The 23186-nt window shown below is 35.9% G+C and overlaps 1 protein-coding gene across 3 annotated transcripts in view; it reads left to right on the top strand.

The window, feature by feature from the left end:
• Positions 1–22880, top strand: part of Atf3 (Activating transcription factor 3) — a 272512-nt gene extending 249632 nt beyond the window's left edge. For all 3 annotated transcript variants that reach the window (XM_069831155.1, XM_069831153.1, XM_069831154.1), the window contains 2 exons: positions 9762–9869; positions 17022–22880. In XM_069831155.1, the coding sequence (XP_069687256.1) occupies positions 9762–9869; positions 17022–17288 (375 nt within the window). In that variant the 3' untranslated portion in view covers positions 17289–22880. The remainder of the gene's footprint in view (positions 1–9761; positions 9870–17021) is intronic.
• Positions 22881–23186: the final 306 nt, after the last annotated feature.

Genomic DNA, 23186 nt, shown 5'->3' with positions numbered 1-23186 from the left:
AGGCACCCTGTATATAGTAATAAATACGTTCAAGGGACGAACCTGTAGATATTACAAGCAGGTCGCAGCTATTCGTTTGTTATGACAGTTTGTGGTTATATTGTATTACAGACTGCCAACTTTCCTGCATAATGTGTGAGTTGCCTGCAATTATCCCACGACTTCCGCTCTTCCGCATTGATACGATGATCTCCGTGATTTAGAGGCGACGGCTTAACTTTTTTTTAATGTTGCCTAACGTTTTCGTCTTATTGTTATTATTTTTTTTAATATTAAAAGGATAACCTTATCAAATTCACGTATTTCTCGCATTTCTTGTCTTGTAGGTTGGCAGCATGAGCTCTGTGGTAGTCAAGAGTGATGTAAGACGTTTAGTTAAATATTTCGCAGATATGGCTGGACGCTTGGGTGGCATTATTCATATTGTGACATGTTATAAATGGAAAAATAGGCAATCCCGCAGAACATACCGTGCCGATAAGTTATCTATGCACCAAGGCGTAATGAATGAAGTGTCTGACCTCAAAAATGATTTCTAATACGCCGAGGACAATAATGATTTCTACTAAATGTGTTTAAGTGGTGGAAGAAAAGAGATCAAACGCAAAGGAAATAATAAACAAAATGGCTGCTGTTGTTTAGTAAGCATAGTAAAAGAAAAACAAAAACGGGACAACGTAATATTAAACTATTCTTGTTCAAGTTTCTGAAGTTAACTATATTCTATTAGAACTTAATATCTAACATTTCTGATGTTAAAATATTTTATCTATCTATTCCCTATTTAATAATTATTCAATACACTTCCGTTTGTCAAACAGTGAAATACTATATGGTACAAATACGTATTTACAAAATAAAACGAAGTAAAGAAATGAATATCAATCAGTTTTCTCTAATCCAGTGTTTTTATTTTTTTTTATTTAAGTAGGTTATTTTACGACGCTGTATCAACATCTTAGGTTATTTAGCGTCTGAATGATATGAAGGTGATAATGCCGGTGAAATGATCCGGGGTCCAGCACCGAAAGTTACCCAGCATTTGCTCAAATTGGGTTGAGGGAAAACCCCGGAAAAAACCTCAACCAGGTAACTTGCCCCGACCGGGATTCGAACCCGGGCCACCTGGTTTCGCGGTCAGCCGTGCTAACCGTTACTCCACAGGTGTGGACAATCCAGTGTTAAAACCAGGAACATATATATCAGAAATGTTAAGACTTCTTAATAAGCTCCCCCCCCCTCTCTCTCTCTCTCATGCTCTCTCTCTCTCAACCGGGTATGCTAGTATTGCTAGTATGCTATTGTTTTGTCTTTCACGTTTTGGCCAGACAAAACCCGGATAGATGTAAAATATTTCATATGCGAGAATTATACAATCTTTATTATATTGATTTCATTAGTATGTAGACCTACTATATGTAAATAAATTTGCACAAAAATCTGCATGTAATAAATACACGTATATTACAATATTTAAAATGTTATATGTACGAAAAGTGGCACGTAAAAATAATGTAAATATTTAAATCCAATGTTTCTAAACTTTTTATGATGTGACCTTTCTTTTCCTCACATTACTGCACATTATTGTGGACTCTCTTGCTTAAGGTGTAGAGTAGAATATAGAACACAGTAATGTGAAATTTGTGATAAATTTAAAAATAAAATAATTTTATTGTGTTTTTATTGAAAGCAGAAATAGTCGGATGTTTAAATTCTCATATTATTATTATTATTATTATTATTATTATTATTATTATTATTATTATTATTATTATTATTAATCTTCCTAATAGGTAGTAGTCGTAAAAATAACTGTTCTGGTATACAACATTTTCCTTCAATCTAGATTGTAAATACGAGGGTCATTTCATAAATAAAGCACAGGTTGGTAGAACTGTGAAGTGGATGGCGCAACACCAATGAAAACTACGTCAGTTGCAGTTCAAGGATTGAGGAAGAAGCACGTGTGTTCGTTTCGTCTATAGCATACTCTGTGTTTAGATAAAGAGAGCTAGAAATGGAGCCTACACTTGTCTCGGGTACTGTGACGATTGAAGACCAAAGATCGAATTTTCACGTGACAGAAATCCACACTTCCACAGTGCTTTGAGTGGAGTTTGTGGTTAAGTTACAGTGGATCGTAATACAATTTCTCGTTGGACTACTCGTCTTCGTGCTGGTCGTGTCAGCAAGTTTTCAAGTCCAGGCGTTTCTGCTTCTGTTCAGCATTCAAGCAGTGAGGGACCTATAGCGCAGAAATTTTTCTCTTCAAATTCTTTGTCAAAATACGGAAAACTGAATTTGATGAAATCCTCGTAGCTTCTGAAAGTCCCTCATACTTCGCTCGACGATATTCCTGAAGAGCATCCGCCACAAGTTTCATACTTTGTTCATGTGTTGATGTTCCCGGCCTTCCTGGTCTTGCATCATCATCTAAGCTGACACGAAAACGAGCGAGTAGCCCAACGAGAAACTGTAAACCCATCACAGACTCCGCTTCGCTGTGAATTTCTGTGAGGGTTTGCCACATCAAGAGTCAATCTTTAATCTAATATCTTCAGTCGTCACGTAGTACCCGAGACACGTGTAGCTCTCGTTATCTAAACACAGAATATGCTATGGACGAAACAAACACACGTGCTTCTTCCTCAAATCTTCAACTCCAACTGACGTAATTTTCATTGGTGTCGCATCATCCACTTTTCAGTTCTACCAACCTGTGCATTATTTATGAAATGACCCTCTGCATAATATTTTGTTTGCGGTCCCTCATTAACTGATCTTAGACCCTCTAGAGATTCCTTGGTTTCTGGTTGAGAATGAATATTTAAATCTCTCAGTGACTTAAGTGAACAGTAAAAATATTTATTTGTACGACCTTGCTTCGGTTCAGTATGTCTTTTAATTATTTAGGATCCTCTTCTACTGTCCGTTTCTGTCGGAAACTGGTAAATAAACTAATATTGGAACGAAAAGTAAAATAATTCCGTATATAATTAATTTATCTTTGAAAAACTTATTCCCGTCGATACAATTTTCACCTTCTCATTTGTCACTTTATTCTAGTTACTACAAGAAAATCGCCAGGAAAATTGTCTGGTGATTCGTGTAGTTTTTTGCTTTCAGTAATTTAAAGTCCATAAATAATCTTCTCAGAAAGAAATTCCCTAAATGTTAACGTGTTTTACTCGATAAGTACTCTCGTGCGATTCTTATTTTTACTTTTGTCATTTGAGGAACTGATATAAAGAATTATTGATCTCTTTGCAGTTTTTAAATAACATGGACACTTCTTGCAAACTGAATAAAAAGATTAACGCGTATCGTACTTTCCTGCCATTAGGAAGTTTGGCAACCCTGCTGTAGTGACTAGGGAACGGAATGCTACTCTATAGACTTGAGTTCGTGTGTGTATTCTCAAGTGATCGGCGGTGTGTTGTTGCCGAACTACGCAGACTTTCAACCTAATTTTCTAATTAACCATGCACTTAAGTACAAAACACTTAATAATTTTTTATTTATTTTAATATATCCTATTGTCCTCCCCATTCTCCACAGTTATAACACTTTCAATCTGTGGTTATAGCCTATATTTCATTCGAAACGTTGTTTGGATAAATCAACTTTTAGATACGAATTCCGCCTAATAGTTTGGGAGAAATAGCTGTTCAGTGTCCGACAAACGACATAACCAAACCATTTTCTTTTTCAGGGATTCTGAAAAAGTGTAATTTCCGCAAAAAACTTAGAATCGGTTTTTTGTATCTTTACAGCTTAATGAGAAAGTAAAACAGTCATTTGCAATTTTAACATGAGTTGAATAATCCTGGTATACTTGCACATTTTCTAATAACCGTAAGCATATTGAAGTATGTGTACACGCGAAATACTGCAGAAAATTATCAGTGCTTTTTCATTGCTCTTACGTCGTCAATTTTTTTTTTTGTCAAGACATGCAAAAAAAAAAGCCATAAAAGTATACATTCCAGTGCCAAAAAATACCAAATAGATGATAAAACTTGCAATATTTTTCTTTTAATTTCTCTTTCTAAAATTTTCTAGCATCTATACAGTCTTTGTTCATTTAAAATGAATGTAATTAAATAAACCAAATTTTAAATGGTGGAAGCACTACTCTATTATCAAAATGTTACGTTGTCACTCTTTCTGTACCTCAGTTCTATCATAGTTAGGTACTAGACTTCAAGAAATGGAATTCCAAGTTGTGAATGTGAGAGCAAACAGTGACAGAATATCCACAAGAGATATATAGAGCGTTGGAGTTTAGAAAATACTATTGGGGAGCCACCAGTGTAGATCAAATGGGCTGAGACGCTTTCCTTCCCCACCCGAAATTGCGCTCAGACGCGAGTTCGATTCCTGCTTGGGCTGATTATCTGGTTGCGTTTTTCCAAGGTTTTCCTCAACAGTAAGACTAATGTCAGATAATCTATGGCGAATTCTCGGCCTCATCTCTCCAAATACCATCTCTCCATCATCAAATTCTTCGACGCTAAGTAACCTAGTAGGACTAGTTGATACTGCGTCTTAAGTAACCAACTAAAAAAATACCATTGGGTATATATAGGCGTCTTCTTAGCGGACATCCCTCCTCTTTGTAATATAACCTAAATAATTTACGGTATTTAGGTATTTTCTAACGTACAGTTACCCTGAAAAAGAATGAGACGATTCTTGGTCGTCGGAAGTTAAAGTTCTACAGCGCGGTTCACTCGATATCGACGTAGGGATACATAACATGACAGATAGTACAAGAATTGTTACAAGGACCACAACAAGGACAAGGACCAGAATAAGGATCACGAAGAAGACTGCCATTTAAGGGCAGGATTTCACAACATAGCTCGAGTCCCAAAATATCATTGCTTCACTGTACCGAATGGCAAATGCCTGCTAAGGGATCTACATTCTGGACTGCTGCTATCACTGTCTTGTCTCGGTAGCTCATATAGTAGCGTGCCGGTTCCATTGTATAACCGAAACGTCTCGTGTTCGATCCCAGGTAAAACTTTTTTTTATTGAGGTGTAATTAATTTGTTCAGAGTTCCTCGACTGTCTAATTTGTCGAAAAATATGGAATAATTTATGCCCAATTTCTGGGCTGAACCTCGTCAAAAAAAATAAATCTTACTTGGAAGTTAAAAGTATTCTTCCTCAAACAAAAATCATAAGAAACAAAAAGAGAGCTGTTAACTTAAAATCTTGTCCACATGCCATCAGCTTCTATTACAGCTCTAAGTCGATCCGGCATGGATGTCACGAGATTGTGGAATAAGTTCTGATCCCCGGCGAGATCTTCCCAGGTGTCAACAACTTGATCCCACAATTCGTCTCGATTTCGAGGGCGTCGGTGGGCATAGGTGGCTATCCTTCTCTTTTTCAATTCCGCCCATAAATTTTCGATGACATTCAAATCAGGTGACTTCGGAGGCCAATTAATGATTTCGATCTCGGGTCTCCTTTGAAACCATCTTTGAATGCTTGCAGCATAGTGCACGGGATGGTTATCCTGCTGGAACAGCAATGTTCCTTCGGGAAAACGTTCTCGGGCGGAGGGAAGGAATATATTTTCCAGAATGTGCTCGTAAGTTTCCGCATTAAACCGGCCATCGATGCGTTCTGTAACGCCAGGTCCATCGTAAGACATCCACCCCCAACACGATATGCTAAAGCGCCCCGATCTTTCACGTCGGTGTACATAGCGCTGATCATGTCGGAGACCATCCTCACGATAGACACTGACAGGACCTTCGTAATCACTCGAGATGGTTGTTTCGTCGGAGAAAATTACATTTCTCCAATCGAAATCCACTCGATTGGTAGCGAAGGCAAGACGGTCGACAGCTTGTGCTTCCCCCCAATATATCCATTTGCGCAGCCCTCCGGCTCCTAATACCGCGGTTCCTCAACCTGCTGATCACAGTCTGTGAAGAGCCGGGAAAGTTAGATGCTGCTCTTATTTCGTTAGCAGTCAGAAAGGGGTCCTGTCGAACTGTCTCGAATAAAAGAGCATCCTCTTCCAATGAAGAAATCCGCGGACGCCCAGGAATAGGGCGATTTTCGACCTCCCCAAAATTTTGGTAACGATGAACCCATCTCGCGGCTGTACTTCCAGGAACACCGACCAAACGGCCAGCAGATCTAGCCCCATATCCAGCCTCAACTAGAGCTATAACTCGCTGTCTCATGTCACGTCGGTTCGCCATTACGATGAGAAATGAGAGATGACGATAATACTTTAGTGTAGACAATGACTATTTAACATGATATAGAATTATTGAAATAAGAGGCATCTTGCATAGTAAGAGTTAATAAATCAACCCTAAATTAAATATCTAAATAACAGGATATAACAGGAAGTCCAATTGTTGCGAAACTAATCAAATTAAATCTAATTACATTAAATAAACAAACCCCAAGTTATGACACCACATTGCTACAGCTAAATTGTATGTCATTAACATAAGCATTGAATAGGTCCGTGGTTGTGCGTTGGACGACAAAACCAAACATCGAAAGTTCGAATCTTGCCGAGGAATGTAACTTCTTGCTTTTTATAATGTAAATCAGACTTATAACTACAATCATTCATATTTCTTACATTATTTATTAATATTTATAGCCAACATTGAATTTGTAAAGAAAACACTTTAGAAATCTCATATGGAATTTGTGATCTGTAGTGACATAAACATAGATTATCTCTCGGAACTTTTCCGTAAAAGTAAATTAAATTCACTCCTTGAAACTGGAAACCTTATTCGTAGGGTCATTTTCCCATAGCATACAAGCTGAAGTAACACAGCCATTGATAAACGTTTTGTACACAGAATTAGACTGAATTCCTATTCGACAGAACCTATAATCAATGGCTTGTCTGACCATGATAAACAAATCCTATGTGTTTCCAATGTCACTGAACAATTTCAAAATATTAATTTAAAAACTAAGAAAGGATCGTAATTGCTGTATCTAGTGATTATTTACATTTATGTCTACAAAATGAATCTTGGAAAAACATATATGATACTGGTACTACTGATATTAAGAGTAAATATATTGAATTTTCACTTAATTTCATAATCACTTCAGTGGATGTTCTCCACTCAATGTTGTGAAAAAATTCAAAAGTTAAAACATGTAGATAACGCAGGGACTTCAAAATCTCATGTATTAAAAAGAAGAATCTATATGTAATGAGTTGCAATGTAATGATCTTCATGTTCTTAAATACTGCAGTGCAGAAGTACAGTGTAATTTATCAAAAATTATGAAAGAGGGAAATAGAATATATTTGAGTAGAAAAGTACAAAATTCAGATAATGCAATTAAACCTGTTCGTAATATTATTAAATTTAAACTTGTAGATATCCTAAGAAAGAAAATATTTTTTCATTAAAACCAATGATTATAAAGTAGAGGATCCCAAATCTATTGCAAATTCTTTTAACGTATTATAATATATAGTACAGAAATATTATTGACAACTTAAACATTCAAGATTTTGCAAAAGATACTGCAATTGGTTACTTAACAGATGTATTTAATAATTATTATTAATATATGTAATTATTCAATAACTGCAACAGTGCTTATACATTCAATCATAACATGAATAAAATTGAATGCAAACACGTAGATAAAATAGTTAAAATTAACTGCAGGTGTGAGAATGAAATAATCCAAAGCCATACTTTTAACAAAAATTGTTTTTTGCGAGTGCATTTCTTACACATATGGGAAAGCTATTAATAAATTATTGTAATAATTACTCAACAAATGACATAGCCTAAGGACTCTAAACCTTTGTAAAAGTTTGTCTATTATTATATATTTTTTTAATTTCATTTTAATTGTTAGTTTTTAATATATATGCATTTACATTGTATATATGTGTGTGTATAAATGCATTCATTAGATTAACGTTTATAATATTATAACTTGTAATTTTGTATTGTTTGCGATCATTAACACTTAATCTCAGGACTTTGTAGAACTATATTTCAACGTGACTTAGCTATTTCAACGTTATTTAGACAAAAAAAAAATTGTTGTGTAGACTAAGAATCGAACTCGCACTCTTCTACACAACACGCAGAAGTCTTACCGTCTGAGCTATGGAAACGACATGAAAGCTTTCCTTTCTGTGCGGAGTGTCGATCTAGTCATGAAGGTCCATTGTCGATTTAACTACACGATTTATGTATATATTTATCTTTTATTTACGTAATATTATCATATTTTTTGCAGTTTTTTAATTGAATTTCGGAACGATGCTAGTAACAAACCAAATAGCCTGAATTTAAATAACTCAATATTCGTTATCTTGTGTATCGGTGCTCTGGTCTCCGATCATGCGCAGTGTCTTACATCTGAGACTTAGGAATATTCAATCGTCTCATCCTTTTCCAGGGAAACTGTACATAAAATAACATTTATCCGGTTTTTGGGAATACAAATAGACTAATATATGTCTATTTGTAAGTGTTTATATTTGAAACAATACTTAGTTACAGTATTTAGATTTACTTCGGTTATTTTATATACGTTAGAAAATACGTATACATAGCTTATTTTAGTAAGTTATATTACAAAGAGGGAGGTGTCTCCTAAGAATATGCCTATATAATCAATTGTATATTCTAAACTCCTAACATTCTATAGCCTGGATTTTTTCCATTGTTAGTGAAGTATATGAACACATCGTTGCGGAAATTAAATCTACATCACCTATAGCTGAACAAAGATATGACAGCAGAGTACCATATTTCTTACGAATTGTTACAAATGGCTAAATCCACATGACCGATGAGAGATATTTGAAGAAAAAGAGCAAAAATGTTTTCCAATGCATGAATTACAACGGAACTTCATCTTCAAAATTCTACTACACTAAATTGTATTTTTTGTAAGTTCACGTACCGATATACTTCTCCTGGAGGAGGGAGTATCGCACAATCTCGAGCATCCAATCACCGCTCGAATGTTTCGTTTTGTAGGCCCACTGTCCTTGTGACTTAGACGTTTTGGCTGCTAATTTTAATATGTAAACAAATATTGTGCACCATCAGAATATGCGATTCGGTAATTTTTAAATGTTACAATATTTATTAAGCTTTTCTGTTAGAATGTCTATAAAATGTTGTGGATTTAATAATTTTTATACAATTAAATCAATACGAGGGTGTTAAATGTGATAGGCCCTAATTCTTCTAATAATTTTGTTCTAAGTTATAACCTAAGACAAAAAATTTGCTCCTTGGTTTTATTTTTTGAAGCAATTGTCGCTCTATTCCATGGGTTTTCTATTATCGTCGTTTCGATAAAGGTCTCATTTTAAAAACTAATTACGAAGATAATCAGAGCTCCACTGTGTGTGAAAAAGTAATTATATGGTAAAGAAAAACTGAAAGATGTGTGGAGTCTAGTAAGATCACACCAGAAAAATACAAAAACAAGGAACTGGGTTTTACATTTTAGGCTAATTTCTTTCTCATATAATAGTTATTTTAATAAAATCTCTAATTCCTCTGCTTCTATTGTTATGGATTTATTTCACACTTTTGCAAAAAGTAAGTCTTCAATCTGGATAATCCTTGAATCCTTGAAAGATCGCCATAAAATGAAACTGCAACTTTAGTTACTGTAGAAAACTATTTAGATAATCTCAACTGTTCTCACATAAACGTCATGATAAAAGCTGATGTTTGAGGTAAAATAAGATGTTCACATTGCAGCTTACGGCCGAGGACGAGGAGCGTCGACGGCGACGTCGAGAGAGGAACAAGATCGCCGCCACAAAGTGTCGCTTGAAGAAGAGGGAACGCACCGTCAACCTTGTACAGGTAGGTTAATGGTCGCGTTTCACGACTTTGTAATCACTAATCATAATTACTGCGTCTGTGGCCACAGTGCTAGAGCGTTGGCTTTCCATCCAGGCGTTCGATTCCGATCAGGTATGGGTGGAATTTGTGGTGGACAAATAGACGTTACAGAGGGTTTTTCTCGGGGTACTTCCGTTTCATTCTTTCATTATATCAACACATTCCACTTCTCCCTCATTTTTATCTATCATATGTAATAGCAAAAATAGGCTAAGGTGGTGTCTGGGAGTAGTACGAGTTTCCGATGCTGATCTACGTTCTAAGGGCTTGGGACTCGGGGCTCTGAGTTCGGACTCATCAGTAGATGATCGGACCTTACCTGCAGGGTCCAGAAAGAACAGCCCACATATCACGAATGTCGCCAGGCCATCATCGCTTAAGCTTAGACAATCATCGCTTATAGGGCGTACAATGGGTCTAAACGGCCTACGTTCAAGGATCCAGCTCTCGTGAAATCAATTTATAAAATGAGACATAACTTACTTATAAATGGCTTTTAAGGAACCCGTAGGTCCCGTCCTCACATAAGCCTGCCATCGGTCCCTATCCTGTGCAAGACTTATTGTATGGATTCGTAACAAACTGTTTTTTTTTACGGTGATGGGTTGTTAGCCCTTCGCCCAACCCCCAAGCTGGAGGACCGCCCCTTATCGGCTGTCCACGACTGCTTATTCAATATATTCGCAGCTACCCTCCACATCTGGAGGCCGTCTCCTCTATCCGCAACCTGAGGACGCGCCATGCCGTGGTGATAGGGACTCACAATACATGGATCAGACATACCTACTACGACAAATGTTTTCATTTGAACAGTATTATATTAAAATTATAATAATTATAAGAGCATTATTATGGAAGTATATTAATTGTTCTATAATTATTGGTGATGCTCTATCACAATCTGTCTTATAAATTTATATCTAGAATATCGGTTTAACTATTAAATTAAATTTGATGCCATTGAAGTCCTTTATTGTATTTATTCCCATTCTTCATTATTATTATTATTATTATTATTATTATTATTATTATTATTATTATTATGTAAATTTATATTCAGAATATCAGTTTTACTATTAAATTTGATGTCATTCAAGTTCTTTATTGTATTTGTTCCCATTCTTTATTATTAATATTACTATTATTATTATTATTATTATTATTATTATCACCATCACCATAACCATAATCACCACTACTACATAAAATCGACAAATGCATATAACTATACTACAATAGGCTACATAGTGGTGGTGTGAGAAGTGAAAAAGGAGAATATGATGATAACGAGGAAACAAGGAAATCATGATAACGAGAAGACGAGAACAAGGGGAATAGGAGGAGAACAAGGGGTAGACAAAGACTAAGAGAATACATGATAACAAGGGAAGACAAAAGAACCAGAAAAATGCATGAGAATAAGGGGAACACAGGGACAAACAAGGGGAATACAAAGAGAACAAGGGGAAGACAAGAAGATGAAGATAAGGAGAAGAAGGAGAAGACGAGAACAAGAGGATTAGAGGGAGAACAAGGGGAACACAGGGAAAACAAAGATAAGACAAGGAATACAAGGGAAGACAATCAGAGGAAGGAGGACAAAAATAACACAAATAGAACAAAGGAAACACCAAGAGAACAATGTAAATGTAAGGATAATAAGGGAGGATATTACATTTTATGTTACGACCAATTCACAAGTTATCCCGAAGTTCTACGTCAAAACTACTGGACCTGCTGATCCGTTCTGACTTAAGTTTCGCTCACGAAGCTGTCTCTTCCATTGCATATCTAAGCGTTCACAACTACGGCGACTTGAATGTTCTCTTAAGACGACTCCTGGTGTTCTGTTCTTCGTCATCCTGAGTATGTATTCAAAGTGGTGACGTTGTCAGTCAAATATACTCTCAATAACACTAAATTTTTAGTGAGGTTCTTATCCTTATGCTATAAATTCTTTTTTCGTAAGCGCTCTCCAGTTACAGCTCGAAAAAATCTCGTCTAAGCCACTTTATTCCGTCGACACAGATGTTTTACCTATGTTCAGCATTCCGACCAATACAATAAAACTAGAATAGCCGTTATGTTAAAGATTTTGAATATCGTTTTTCTGATCTGAGCTAGGTACGCCTACATCTAACGGTTCGACTTCTTCAGTGCGCCCTTTTTCAAAACAGTCCTCAAAATGGAAGATTTAAAAGCAAAAATAGATTATATAATCGAGAAATAATGTCATATTACTAAAGCAGACCTACACGATAGTAATAAATAGCCTATAATTTTACAAGTATGTGTATTGCTGCTTTATAATCTGAGACATTCGGGTGCATTTCTAAAGGTTCACAATCGTTACCGCATTACATTACGTCATTCCTTATTATCGAATTATAAAATTACAATAATGTGTTGTAAAAATGAAGGCATTAATTCTGGCTTGCGTCTACCAGCTGTCAATTTAAGCTACAGTAAATCTGCTAGCAAATCCTTATGTACGGCGTAGTTAAATAAAATTGTTACAAAGTTCTCAGATAATCTAATGAAGGTCCTGTATTATTTTGAATGAAAAAACGCCTACCATTATTGAGGGGAGTGGATAGTGATGCCTGTGCTATTAAAAAATTTCAGTACAAAAGTTCAGTTCAATATTTCTAGGCTTTTAGTGTTCATAGTGGAATAAAAATTTCCATGGTTATACAGTCAATCATTCTGAATTCTGTGGTATAAGAGACAACCAATTATCTTCTTATCCAAGTGCAAAAGGAAAGCCATAACTGATAACCTGTTTTCCCACTTTGCTAAATGTAACTCAATCTTGGTGGACATTACTTGCTACAATCTTCAGTCATATGCCCTGTATTTTTTTTAGATTACCAAGCAATGTATATTGTAAATTCTAAAGCAAAATTTAGTTAAATACTTCACCCATAGTGAAACAGAAAAAATATTGAACTTTTATTAACAATTTTTGCCATTTTTTTCAAAGCGTAGGCTATGTATTTATTTCCTCAAGTTAAGTGTGTGATATTCTTAAACCCGTAGGTCTAGATTGTAGAACATATGCTGCAGAAAACACTATAAAAATTTGATGTCAATTAATTCCTTAGTTTCAGAGAAAAATGCACATATAGGCCTATAAGTTTGAAAAAAATCAACTTACGGAAAACTACATTTAAAAAAGGGATATATGAATTACATGCGCCGCCAAATTTATAGAACCACTTAAAGGGTTTACCTGCAGAAATACCCCACAGGGCTTATCTGCAGAGATACTCCCTTACAATATAATATATTACTTTAAAGAGCAGGGTTTGTACTTTTTTAAACAAAATGAAAAAGCAGATTTTTGACCCCTAATCACTTCTTATGGACAGACAGAATAATAAATGAAGCTGTGTTGGAAAGTGTGGGTGAAGAAAGAATGATGCTGAAACTGATCAGGAAGAGGAAAAAGAATTGGCTGGGTCACTAGTTAAGAAGAAACTGCCTTCTGAAGGATGCACTAAAAGGAGTGATGAAGGGGAGAAGAGTTCGAGATAGAAGAAGAAGATATCAAATAGGCCTACATGGATCATATGCGGAGACTAAGAGAAAGGCAGAACATAGGAAAGACTGGAGAATTTTGGATTTGCAGTGAAAAACCTGCCCTTAGGCAGAAACTATGAGTGAATGAATGAATGAATGAATGAATGAATGAATGAATGAATGAATGAATGAATGAATGAATGAATGAATGAATGAATGAATGAATCACTACCTGATGCCCTTAATTTTGTTAAACAATCCCAAAAATTCTAGAAATAATATTATTTGCAATGCCGTTTAATTCATAGATCCTATTAATATTTTATGAGTATCCTCATACAATAATCAGAAATAGTCATGTAAGGGAAGAAATATATTATATGACCAGTCCATATAAATTTTTAGCTGTTACAGCTGGCTTTTACACAACACAGAACTGCACGCATTCTATTCTTCACCCGACATAATTAGGAACATTAAATCCAGACGTTTGAGATGGGCAGGGCATGTAGAACGTACGGGGGAATCCAGAAATGCATATAGAGTGTTAGTTGGGAGGCCGGAGGGAAAAAGACCTTTGGGGAGGCCTAGACGTAGATGGGAAGATAATATTAAAATGGATTTGAATGAGGTGGGATATGATGATAGAGACTGGATTAATCTTGCTCAGGATAGGGACTAATGGCGGGCTTATGTGAGGGCGGCAATGAACCCCAGTAAGTAAGTATAGCTGGCTTAAACTGGCCGATGTGTTATGAATCTGTTACATGAGGTATCAAACGAAGTCAGATATTGCGGTAATATAATATTTTTTATCAAAGCAGGTATATTTAATTCAATAAAATGTATTGTCACATTTATTTAAATTTCAGACTTTCATTGTTTTCTTGAATTCGTCACAACCTTCCCCGCAGAAATGCTTAGATTTTAGTTATAACTTAGAAAGTTTTATTTCATCCCTCGTGTGACAGTGAGCCGTTTAAGGCTTTCTTAGATAGAAACTACCCTAAACTAAAGTTTATGTTTTTTTTTATTCGATAACATATTCGACTGAACATAAACAGATGGCTTGAGTCTTAGAATGTAGCTGAAACCTTAGTGGGTCAGAAGTCTAATAAAATATTTAGAGTGTGATCTTTTATCCGGTAATATTTTTAATGATGTACCCCTCCCAACTTAATATGATACTTACAGCGCCGGGTTCCAATTTCTGTCATATGTGACAATCGACTTGTTCGCTGGGTACTACTTTCGGTAGAAAAGTAGCCAGATGTATCGACCTAACCCATGTAATGTGGGTCCCTATCACCACGGCATAGCGCGTCCTCAGGTTGCGGATAGAGGAGACGGCCTCCAGATATGGAGGGTAGCTGCGAATATATTGAATAAGCAGTCGTGGACAGCCGATAAGGGGTGGTCCTCCAGCTTGGGGGTTGGGCGAAGGGCTAACAACCCATCACCGTAAAAAACAGCTTGTTACGTATCCCTATAATAAGCCTCGGAATAGGACTGATAGGACCGCTGGCGGGCTTATGTGAGGGCGGCAATGAACCTTCGGGTTCCTTAAAAGCCATTTGTAAGTAAGTAAGTATGTATCGACCTAACAACATAGAATGAATATGTTTGATATCTTGGCATGAACATTGTAATATTTACGCATAATTAAAAAAAAACAAATGCAACTTAAATATACAAGTAGTAAAGTATATTTATGAAATTTTCACCCATTGCTTTTTAACAACTCGTACGAAATGACTGAAGAAAAGCATTTCAGGTCACTGTAATGTTATACTTGACGGGTTTTCTAGGAAGGACTACGTGGGTGTGGAGGATAGTCGGGACTTGTTTCTCTGAGCTGATAAGCAGGGCGATGACACTTGAACTGCAACCTGCTTCTTTGTCAAAAATAAATATTTCTACATAGAAAATTTATGAACAATGAGTTATTTAAAGTGCATGTGTGATAACAAAATTGGTCAAATCTGCCCTTCCGCTTAAATAGAAGTATACAGACAGCAACGATCACTGTGATGATCATAATGCAGTTTTGTACAAAAATATAACGGGAAGTAAAGTACCGTAACAGATAAAGAATTCATGTTGATTTGGGTATAATTCTCTTACGAAACACAATAAGTCATTGAGTACTATACAGTAGATAAAAAAAAATTACAGTGACAATGCGGATTTTCATATACAAAGTACGACAATAAATAGTTACGAAAAGTTTTAAGGTAAGAGGCTTTGTCTCTGACCAACCTACAAATTATAAGGGCAGACACAATTAAGATAAAATCTCTAAGTTGCGTAACAGAAATGACTCTGAAAGATCGCCAACTTTTTGAACATGTAAAGAGCAACTACACAAACGAAATTGTTACCGAACTCATTCAAGAGTATTCAGAAATTTGTAGGAGCCATACACAAAGATTGTCTCTTGTGTAGATACAAAATTAATAGCATACTCAAAAGTCCGATATCCAAGGAAAAATACGAAACGATTCACTTAAATACCAGTTGGGGACAAAACAGTCGGGAGTGGAATTCTTAGGTCAGTAAAAGAAAGCTTCACAACTGAAATAAACTTTCACTGCAATAAATATAGGATTAAAAACATAAAATACCTATGAAAATACGCTTTAAACACAGTCATATGTATAACTTATTGCTGTAGGAAATGCCAATTTAAGAATTTTAATGGGCACATGGCTGTCACTTATCGGCGAATAAAAAAAAAGTTGTCTTAAAGTAATTAATTATTTCACAATAATATTCTAGTTGCCACCCCCTGCATAAGTCTGCATGTTCTTAAATGTTGGGATGAAATGTAATGTTTACTTTATTACCTCGACAAGTGAGGTCCACAGAATAACCAAAATACCGTAAGTACATGTTTTATATTTACTTTATCCAAAAAAAGGCTCTGCAGTTTTTTAGAATTACTTTTCAGAACATGCATAAACAATTTCAACTCCTTGGCATGAAATTTTTTGGAGCCTATAGATTTGAATCTCAGTAAATACAGTAAAAATAAAATTGTGTGGAAAATGACTTTAAAATATAGATCTTCCGTACGTTTGTAATTGTGAAATATTACTAAAGCATGAATTTTTAGAAATATTGTTGTTGTTTAGTCAACTATCCGAAGACAGGTCTGAACCTCACAAATGATATCAACGAGGCAACTATGCCAGAAGGTAATGGGATTGGGTGGCTAGTATGTTGATACAACTTGGTCAACATATTAATTAAAAGTCAATGATTTTTTCCTCCAGAAATGACCATCCATCTCCTTCCTTAAAAATCCTTAACATAGCTTCCTTCTAAATGGAAGTATAGGGCTTCGCGCTGTAGACTTATCGACATGCTATTTCCGGCTCTTCGGAGAGATGTAAGTATCTATTGCAGATGTGTCTGTGTACTGTATATGACCACCACAGACGCCTCTGGTGGACAAAGTAGGCAACGTAATGGAAAAGATAGCAGGTTGCAATGTTTCAGGGACTTGAAAATAGACGGGTTCCCGAAAGATAAACCTTGGTAAGAGTCGAAGAAAAAACTGTTTAATTTGAGCACTCGCTTTTCTTTCAGGAGTCCGAAGTGCTGGAAAATCAGAACCAGGACCTGAAGACTCAGATCCAGGAGCTGGAGACGCAGAGGCGTCGGTTGATGGACATGTTGTCCATGCACAGCCCCACGTGCATGAAGAACAGCAACAATCTCGCCTACAGCCCCGACACGCCCGCCACCTACTGCGGGGACTCCGCTGCCTTCTGCACGGACACCACCACCACCACTTCTGCAGGCGGGTACCAACACTACAGTGGGGCGTACACAGACAACGGCTGCATGGCGTAGTTCACCAATTTGGCTAGTGGCTAATGCGGGTATAATTGTTTTTGTTACGATTTTCCGCACACCCGCTGAAAATCGATCATTTTTTTTTATAGGTAGTTAATCACATTCGACGGCGTGTGATGAACGCGAATAGCTGGAGTAATTATGCACAACTGCTCCAGGTTCACAAAGCGGACGCATTCTCCAAGGAAATAAACCGCAGCCGATTGATATGGCTTCTGCATTAAAAATTATTAAAAACCCGAATCAGCTGAGTTCTGTTGAGACAGACTTTCACTAGTAGCATATGTTTTATAGTATAAATTCGTTGGTTATTGCTAATGTCTGAAACCTCAAATCCAGAGGAAGTACTCTCTATCTCTGCCTTATCGAAAAGTGGATGTTATAGAACTCTCATTTATCATCAAGAATATAAACAGTGCTGTTAAGAGAAAAGTGATTATATAGTTCCAACAGGAAGCAATAAACTCTATCGAAAAGACAAATGTGCATCGACCATGAGGAAGTTAAGACGCCGCGGCTGTGCTCCTTCTCTCAAGGCACTACGGATGCTCCAACACAGTATCTGCAGCATTCCAGCCATTTATTTGAAATGGACAACTCCAGCAGTTTGGAAAGTGTTACGGAATAATGTGCTGTTTGTTATTCAGAATAGCCTTTAGATCAGTCTTGTTTGCCGTAAGAAGCTCGATGTTAACATAAGGCCAGTAAATGATAATTATTTTCCTAAGTATTATTAAGATTCACGTCACATAAGAATGTTCTTGATGTAAAAGAAAATGAGCCAACTCCATCTGTAAATACATCGCGTGATTGGAAGGAATTAGCACGTGCTTAACGCTGATACATATCAAGTTTAAAATTAAGAGTGGTACTGTTGAATAAAATAGAACGAGATATATTTTGAAATTATAGTAAAAATATCCATACCAGCAGTGAAGTCTTCTGCTTTCAATTCATGCTCGTTTCACAATCAAAACATGGCATTTAGCAATTATTGAAAGTATCATATTCAAATAATCAACGTGATGTGTATCGATTTTTTCACATTAACCAAAATCTGGGCTGTAAATGTTAATTTAATAGAACTGTTGATTACCAGGTCAATATGCAACAAATCCAGTTATCTGATGACGTCGTTGCATGTAAGTGCACACCAAGTGGACATCAGCTTGTCTCCAGTCCAGAACTGAAGGAAGATAATTGCCCCTTCTCTTTGTTTACATCAGTAACATTATGTGAAAAGAATCTTAGTGTAATTGTTTTGTGTGTTATAACTTTATAACCACTGCCATCGATACACAGAGATGAAAACGTATGTTCTAAAACTCGTTGAGACGCTTATGTCTGAAAGGAGATTAGTTTTGTACGTATATTTCCATTTATATTCCCTCAACGGTGATTCATTTGGTTCGTGCTTGAGTATCTTTCGAATATAAACTATATAACCAAGACAGACTGGCTGCTGTTTTCGTTCAGTGTCATACTGGGTGGTATAGTTCATGACTCCGGATGCTCTATGTCACCATGACAAATTGCCCCATGCCAGTAGTCACTCCTATCAGACTCTACAAGCAACGTCGAGCGTGCGCACTAACAGCTTTTACCGAAGCAGCTCTCGCTTCGCCAAACTGTGATATTACATTTATGCCCAATAGACTTCCATGCATAGGAGAATAAAGTATACAGTGTTCAGTCTTAAAATTTACTAACAATACTTAGCCTATATGGCATTAGTATGCGACTGTATCTACTTTGGACGAGCCTCTATTCGATTTTGTGTGTTTTAAGGTACATTGTTATTATTAATTAGTGAATTATGCTGGATCTCATTTCTCTGATTTTGTGGGGAGGGGAGATGAGGTCTTCATTTATACAGTATATAAACTTTAAGAAAGACACAGTCACATTCAGTGCTGATATATTATAATCTTGAACACTGTATGTTTCTATATACATACATTTTGTTAGCTACTAATAGTAAACCTCCTACCAACTCTGCTGTTACTGCTGCTGCAACTGTTCCAATAGATTGCCTACACTTAATTAAACTTTTAATAAAAAGAATAAAGATGCAATTTTATAGACTTTGGAAAAGGATTTAATTTCATAGATCCAGTTACACTTTGAATGCACTTTTTAAGAACTCGGCGTGCCACTTACACGGCTTGAGAAACTCTGTGCTCTCTTCCTACTATCGAGAGACGTAAGTTTATTCTGTACATTAGGTATTCGTGCAATGTAACATAAATGTTTTAATTATTCCTATTCTGCCGCTTGCTTTTTACAGAATAACTCGAAGAAACAGACTGTTGTTACCCTTTCGGGAAACTATGTTTTGCTTATATGTATTTGTGTGTCGTATCTGAAACTAATTTAAACTTCCATATTACATCATGTGCATTACGGCAAACAAGCTGATAACTTAAAAATCGCTTAATATTTCAGGTGGTAATAACAATACAATCGATCTCGATACAGCACAATAAGAATGCATTTATAAAAGCGTAATAATAATGGAGCTTCTTTAATACATCATAATTTTATTTAAAATTCGTGCGGTTAAAATGTAAGAGATTTAAAAAGGCTGTGCATAGCCATGTATAAGACAATAACACGATAAAACAATGTTCTCAGTGTCCAAATAACAGAGCGCTTGTCTGGAAGGATACTTCTGGTGATTCAGACTGCCCGGTGTACAGACGTTCTTCAAATGGATCTAGTGCCTTTCCAATAAGGTTTTAGTTCATAAGGTAATAAAGACATATGCATATGGTTGATAAACTTTTCTTTGCATGTCCAACTATACTATATGCACTCATGCCTTTCGTGTTATCAGATATTTTTGTAATTTTTACCTGACACGGTTTTTTTTATCGGGGTTGGAGTTCTATAGTTTCAGGAGGAGCTATTTAAAAATTTATATTCCTCTTCGGGGAATTAAAACGTCTAATTTATGTGCCATATTTGGTCCGTTTGGTTGAACGATCCACACGGAATTTCCTCGCTAGTATGCTAGAGCAGGCCGAGTTGCCTGGCGCCACTCCTCCTATCCTTCAGAATTGCGGCCCTGTATTTTATACTCATTACTTTTAGATATGGAATGTTGTTTTTATACATATTATTTTCACTTTGTTATGCACCGTCTCACTGTATTGTTAAAGGTGCTTGAGTCAGGTGCTATCTGCAATCCGTAGAGGGTGCAGTGCTTTCATGTGTTCACAGTTTTATTATTTTATCTCGGTACACGCGATTCTTTCTTCACACGAAACTTTACACTTTAAAGGAACTCTAAACTCACCATACATTGTAATAATAGGCTTTCCTAAAAATACCGCTTTACTAAGGGACGATATCTCCTAAAGGATGGTTTATAGTTTAAATATTGATATTATGCGTATTTCATTGTCATTTCTTGGTTCACATTCACATTATTCATAGTATTAGATGGCAACACATAAATTTCTTGACGACCTGATGATTTGTGCAGGTCTTATTAAAGAAAAATAATGCAGTAACATTCTTAATTATTGCATAATGTATTTTACTTCTGCTAAATGCAGCCACAATATTTAATAACAATCTCTGCTGCAATTCTCATTCCTATGACTAATAACTATGCTCTTGCTAAAAGGATAAATGGGCAGATATTACTAATGAAATAACATATTAATAACTCAGTATTCGCTAACATAAACAGTGTAGATGTGTGATGGGTGTTTAAATTCTGAATTCCACAAAATGTTCCGGCGATGTCTATGTTTTTCCGGCTGTTGGTACCGCATGTCCTAGATTATCAGTGAACTTTGCGAGGGACTAGAAAATAACATTCTCTACGACATAGCTGTATAGCTTCGCAGCATGTAGTCAGGCATTTTATTGGATAGCTGTCGTCTTGTAGATACAATAACCGAGCCACTTGCCACTTTGGTGGCATTCTTTACAATAATACAAACTAACAGTAGTCTTCTTCGCTTAAGACAAAACTTCTTGTCACGCTATTCCCCAAAATATATTCTCGAATCAGTAATAATCATGTTATCCCTGTGAGACGTGACGCAATCAAACCCACAAGTATCGTAACAGTAAGCTGTAGAATTTGCATCGTCGCAAGTGTCGATTCAAAAGCGTTAGTCATTCCAAAATAGGCGGATATTAAGTGCACCGTTTAGAATCCCTTTAGAGGAAAAGTTTGTGTGATGATGCAGCACCGTGTATTGAAACATATCACTTGAGCGCTTAATAGGAAACGTCAAATCCTTTCTGACGCCGTAATAAATGTTCCTAAACGAACTACATTCTGTTGTGTTACTCGCTCTGGTGCCGGAGACATAACCTCTCATACCTGCCTCTTTTGGTAAGCCGTTTTTATATTGTAATAAAAAGTTTAAAAATATTACTTATGCTTGAAAAATACTTAACAAGAAGTTGAGTGAAATCTGCTTCTGTAGTAACATTGTGTAACGTTTAATGCAAACAGTATGATTCCGGATTGTTATAAAAGCAGTAATATGTAAATCGGAGGTTCAGTGTGTCATCTGGCTCCCTAGCAACAATGCAGACTGATTAACTGATTATTCTAAACAATTTAGCTTGGTCTGTTCTACAAACACACGTTTGATCCTTCCATCTCGAGAGTTAATAAACCATTCACTTCCTTCACGACCAAGATAAATAGAACCGACATAAGGGAGTTGTGTTGTACATTCTGTGATAGATTCCACATTGCACACTGACTTGTCAGTCAAGTAAATCTAAAATCTACATGGACTTTTCCGGATCTGAATTGGTACAGATTTTATAGGTATAATCGTATTCTTTGATGATTTTGTGAAAGGCAAAACCAACAAAGAATACATAAAATAGGTTACACAGTACATATTAATATATTTTATGATTTGCGGAAGCTCTTTAGTAATTTTTGTTATTACTTAAGAAGTTTTTGTTGCTATGTGCCTTAAATATCTTGTCCTTGAGTACACTAAATATGTCACGCATTTGTAATTTTAATTTTGTAATGCTAAGAGGAGTTCAAAGGGCGGAATGATATCTTATTCCTTCTGTCCTTCCTCGAGCTTCAACACAAATATCAAAATTCCATTAAATACATTTCTGTGTAGATGAAAATGATTCTAGTGTGTAATATTGAAATTATTATTCCGAATAAGTACATTCTTATAAGAGGCTATGAAGAGTTCCCAAACCTTTCAGTTCAAAGAAAATTTTAAATTGTCACATTCGAATGTATGTTCATCTGCTAGTGTCCTCCTTTAAATTTCTTTGTAATGTATTGTATACAAAAATAAATAAATTGTATGTTCATAATCTCATTGTTATAGAAAATATATGTGAATGTTCTGATTACTTGGTAAACTTGACACAGCAGTGAAACTGGACCGAATATGAAAGGCTTGGGGCATCAAGAGCTTTATTCTTGTCAATATATAGCTGCAGTCTAGAGGTTGGTTTGATTGCATTTCTTCTCTAGATGTAAGCTATTTTCCAGACTTCAATGTACTTCAGTACCTGGAATGCTGTGGGCTTTGTAAAGGACCACTATTTTTTCTATCATTAAATGAATCTTACAAATTATTTTCAGCATTTATTTAAGTATTCCTTTCTTGAATTTATTGTTAAATACATATACTAATGCCTTTTGTACAGACTGGCAACCATGAAGAAGAACGACTTTTTCGTTAATCAAAGATAGTAGTTTCCGATGAGTGTAATTGTAATGGAAATCACTGTTGTCCTTATTTGAGACCAAATCTCTTCATATGACGATATAATCGGAGAGAAAATGCAAGTTAAGAATGATATTGTAGAGGATATTTTCACAAAATAACTAATATGGTATGGGCATATGATGCGAATGAATACGGAAAGATTACCAAGGTT

This window comes from Periplaneta americana, chromosome 7 (genome assembly GCF_040183065.1).
Source record: "Periplaneta americana isolate PAMFEO1 chromosome 7, P.americana_PAMFEO1_priV1, whole genome shotgun sequence".
In the NCBI taxonomy this organism is placed as follows: Eukaryota; Metazoa; Arthropoda; class Insecta; order Blattodea; family Blattidae; genus Periplaneta; species Periplaneta americana.
Note: the sequence above shows the minus strand (reverse complement) of the source record. Positions and strands in the feature narration are given on the sequence as shown.